Source organism: Nanorana parkeri, unplaced genomic scaffold (assembly GCF_000935625.1).
Source record: "Nanorana parkeri isolate BGI_ZX_2015 unplaced genomic scaffold, ASM93562v1 scaffold1500, whole genome shotgun sequence".
NCBI classification, from domain to species: domain Eukaryota; kingdom Metazoa; phylum Chordata; class Amphibia; order Anura; family Dicroglossidae; genus Nanorana; species Nanorana parkeri.
In genome coordinates, this window is record NW_017307768.1 from 373,002 (window position 1) to 376,842 (window position 3,841).

General features: G+C 50.4%; 1 protein-coding gene across 1 annotated transcript in view; it reads left to right on the plus strand.

Moving 5' to 3' along the window:
- The window catches only part of CHRNA2 (cholinergic receptor nicotinic alpha 2 subunit), a 68,897-nt gene extending 65,322 nt beyond the window's left edge, over nucleotides 1-3,575 (plus strand). Inside the window, exon 6 of the mRNA XM_018570301.1 lies at nucleotides 3,410-3,575. Coding sequence (XP_018425803.1) covers nucleotides 3,410-3,535 — 126 coding nt within the window. The 3' untranslated portion in view covers nucleotides 3,536-3,575. The remainder of the gene's footprint in view (nucleotides 1-3,409) is intronic.
- Nucleotides 3,576-3,841: the final 266 nt, after the last annotated feature.

The window sequence follows — 3,841 nt, forward strand, 5'->3', positions numbered from 1 at the left end:
TGAAGGGAACCTTCCTCTGGAATATTTTTTTGGCTCAGGATGGCTTTAGTAATAATTAAATACCAGGTCACCAGGCCGCGGCATTCACAGCTGAGCACTTGCATGAATCAATAACTGAGATGACATTCTTGTTGGTGCTTGACAGGGCTCAGCAATATTGTTTTATGTCCCGAGGGAAACATGAGGACTGCTTTTTTGGTTTCTTTCTGAACATGCTAGTTGCCTGGATATTACTAGAACCGTCTAGTTTTAAATATGTCTGATTCACGATTCCAGAATGAGTATGCGGACCTGGAGAGTCAAGGTGAAGTTGTTAGTCCCTATTGGCATACTTGTTCCAGGTCAGTAGGGATGAGGTTCTGGTTTGCTGCTATCATGTTGCCCTCAAAGTCATGGTACTTGTCCCCAATGGCAGTGCCCAGCCACTCATGCCTTTATTTTTTGATGGTAGTTTGCCTACTAGCCCTATTGGCTACAATTTAAAGGAAAACTATGGAGTTAAGTCTTTTCCCCATAGTTCTCCTTAGGGTAACGGGAGGACACAAACTAGCGTCCTCCCATCACCCTAGGCTCAGTATATAGTAAGCTGTAGCTCGCAGTATACTGAGACGCCGCAGTATACCGCGAGCAGCTGCTCGCGGTATACTGAGATGCTGAAGCGGATCCCGACAATTGTGCCGGGATCCGCCCAGCTGCGTGACTGACAGCTGGCTCTGCCTATCTAGAGGCAGAGCCAGCTGTACCCGCCCCCTCCCCCGTCCGTTCTTCCAGTCAGCGCTGGAGGATCGGAGCAGGGAGGGGGAAATCCAGCCCCTCCCCTGTCATGGCAGAGAGCCGTGACAGGATCGAGAGGTGAGCGAACGCCGGTATATGTTCGCTCACCTCCCGATCTACTGAGCCGACCTGTGACAGTCTCATTGTCACAGGTCGGCTAGAACTATGAGGTGAGTGAAAAGCACCCCCCCCTCATAGTTCTCCTTTAACAACATTTTTCCCCTCCTTCCCCATAGATTTCACTTAGGGTTGCCACCTTTTCTTCAAAACGAAACCCGAACACTCTAGCACCGCGCGGGAATTGTTCCTCCAGCACCCCCACAATCCTGGCTCTGAGTGTATAAATGTAGGAGATAGAGAGACCGATTGGAAATGTTGTAGGAGTTGTCAGTGCCCAGTCATAGCAAAGGTCTACACCCGTACTGTGCAGTGGCGGACCTAAGGAACAAAGTGCCTGTGAGTGAGCTGTGCAGTGGCGCGTTCCGCCTCACAGCCACTGCTGAGTCTGTGACAGCCAGCAGCTGTGGTGGAGGAGGCCGGGGCCCGGTGGAAGCAGCAGAAGAGGAGGTGGGGCCCGGAGGAGGAAGAGTCCAGGCCCGGTGGGGGTGGAAGAGGAGGCGGGGCCCGCCAGGGACCTGGGAGGAGGAGGAGGCGGGGCCCGGCAGTGGAGATGACTGGCAGCGGATCGGGACTGACAGGTAAGAGGTGTGCAGGGGTGTGACCAGCCCACCTGAGACCCTGCAGAGCCCACCATAGAGAGTCTATGGTGGGCTCTGCAGGGTCACTCTCAGGTGGGCTGTGTGGGATCTCAGGTTGGCTCTGCAAGGGGCATAATTAGAAATCATACAAAATTTTGCTAGGGGGCCCTGTGATTTCCCCTATGAAGAACAGTGTCAGCCTCACCTCCTCCTCTTCTTCGTCCTGCCATTCTCTGCGCTGCTCCCCCTTCATGTGTGCCAGCAACCTTCAGAGTAGCAGTACGTGCTGCTCCCCCCTTTGGTGTCCCCTTTGGACGGACTTTCACTTACAGGTCCCCTTCCGACCCTGTGACTGGAAAGTGAAAGGAGGAGCAGCAGACCGATGAGCTTATCTCTCGTTCACTCTGCTCTTCCCTCCTATCCACATACACTACAGAACACCTCATACACTTCTTATGCTTCTTCTCCCTGTACAGGGTCAAATTCAGGTTTATTGCCCCGGAGTTTTGCTTTAAAAGTATAGCAGTACGAATCACTGGAGCACTCCTATCTTCTGTACATGTAAGAGGTTAGATGCCGTCGTCCTTCAGTAGTATAAACAAGTTGCAGTTTACTTTTTTGGGATTTTGGCATACAGTCTGGCCTGACAGCATGATTGCAGATCAATAGCCGGGTAACACGGCCAAAAGTGGTGGGCGGACACATTATGTGGAACATTGTAATGTACATTGACGGATCCCAGTCAATACACATGATTGGGACCGCACAGGGCAGCACAGCAAAACTGCAGCATGTAGGACATAGATAGCATCTGTGTGTTGGAGCTGGGGACAGCGACAAGACAGGGAGAGGGATCTTTACATAGGGATTGATGAATGTAGGTGAGTTAGTGAACTGTACTTAAAGTCTCATGGATTACAATGGTGGGGTGCACGGTGGTTTGTGTTCTTTTAGATTGGGGTGGATTTGAGGCACAAAGAATTGTATGTTGGAACTTCTTGCACAGCCTCCCAGAGAAACACAAGCACACAGTCTGATACAGGGCCGGTGCTAGGATGCTTGCCTACACAGGCAAGGTGCATTTTTGTGCCCCCGACCCCCCCCCCTATATTGCAATAGATACAATAATGTATTCTAACAGTGTATTTCTAAAAAAAAAAAAACATTAGAGCTTGAACCCTCAGGTATGGAAGGGGAAAAACTAGCCAGTGGCTCCACAGGTTGACCGGGGGAACCAACGGGCAAGTTCAGCAGCCCAAGGCGCAGACCAATGTCTTCCTAAAGCAAGCTACAGCCCTCAGAGGTGTGCGTAGCTAACAATTGGCCAATGGTTCTACAGATGATTGCATTGCCAATAGGCCTGGAAGCAGAGAGAGATGCCGCAGGGAGTTGTCTATCTAAAAGAATTAGAGCTTCAGTCCTTTTGGTTTGGCCTTATAAACAGGGTCAATGGAGGAACAGCTGTAGGGTGGAATCCAGCAATTGCCTACGGCCACCACAGTTTGCTGGCAGGCTGGCAGCACCAACTGGCCTAAAGGTGGAGACAAAAGCCACAGGGGGTGCATTTCTAATAATAAATCAATGAATCTGTTCTCCTGTTTTCAGAGAGTAAAAATTGGCCAATATCACCTCAGTTTGATGGCAGCACCAATCGGCCTAGGAGCAGATACACAAGCTGCAGGAAGGTGTCATTCTAAAAAATTGTTCTTGGCCTAGAAGAAGAATGCGCACCTCACTGGCTGCATGCTTGGTTCAGGTTTAGTGAAGTAATTATTGGAACCGGGTCCACCATGACAGCCTCCGAACCTGCAATCATCGAATCAGCAGGAACTCCCATCATCTCAATGTGACGGGTTCTCTTTAAATGATCATTTTTCTTGATATGTATCTATTTTTAAAAGAATTTCCTTCATTCACGTTCGTTTCTTTCCCCCCAGGTGAAGGAAGACTGGAAGTACGTGGCCATGGTCATAGACCGGATATTCCTCTGGATGTTCATCATCGTCTGTTTGTTAGGAACGTTGGGGTTATTCTTGCCCCCCTTCTTGGCCGGAATGATCTAGGATCCCAGTTGCTAGGCCGTCTTCTGGTGGAGAGCTCCTCATTCCCTGCCTGTAGCAAGAGGCGACGGCTGGGAGGGCCGCGCGGCTCGCATCTCAGGCTTTCCCGGACTCGACGGCTTTCGAAAGCATGCATCACTGACTCCACCCCCACGAGGAACTATGGGAGGGTCACTGGCGATTTGCGAATGAATAAAGCGAATGAATGAGATGAGTTAATTGGGCTCCTCGGTTTGTCTAATTGCTTTGGGAAGTTTTGGGCGCAATGATTAAGGAGTGAAGAGCAAATTGGGTCACGTATTGTGGGGG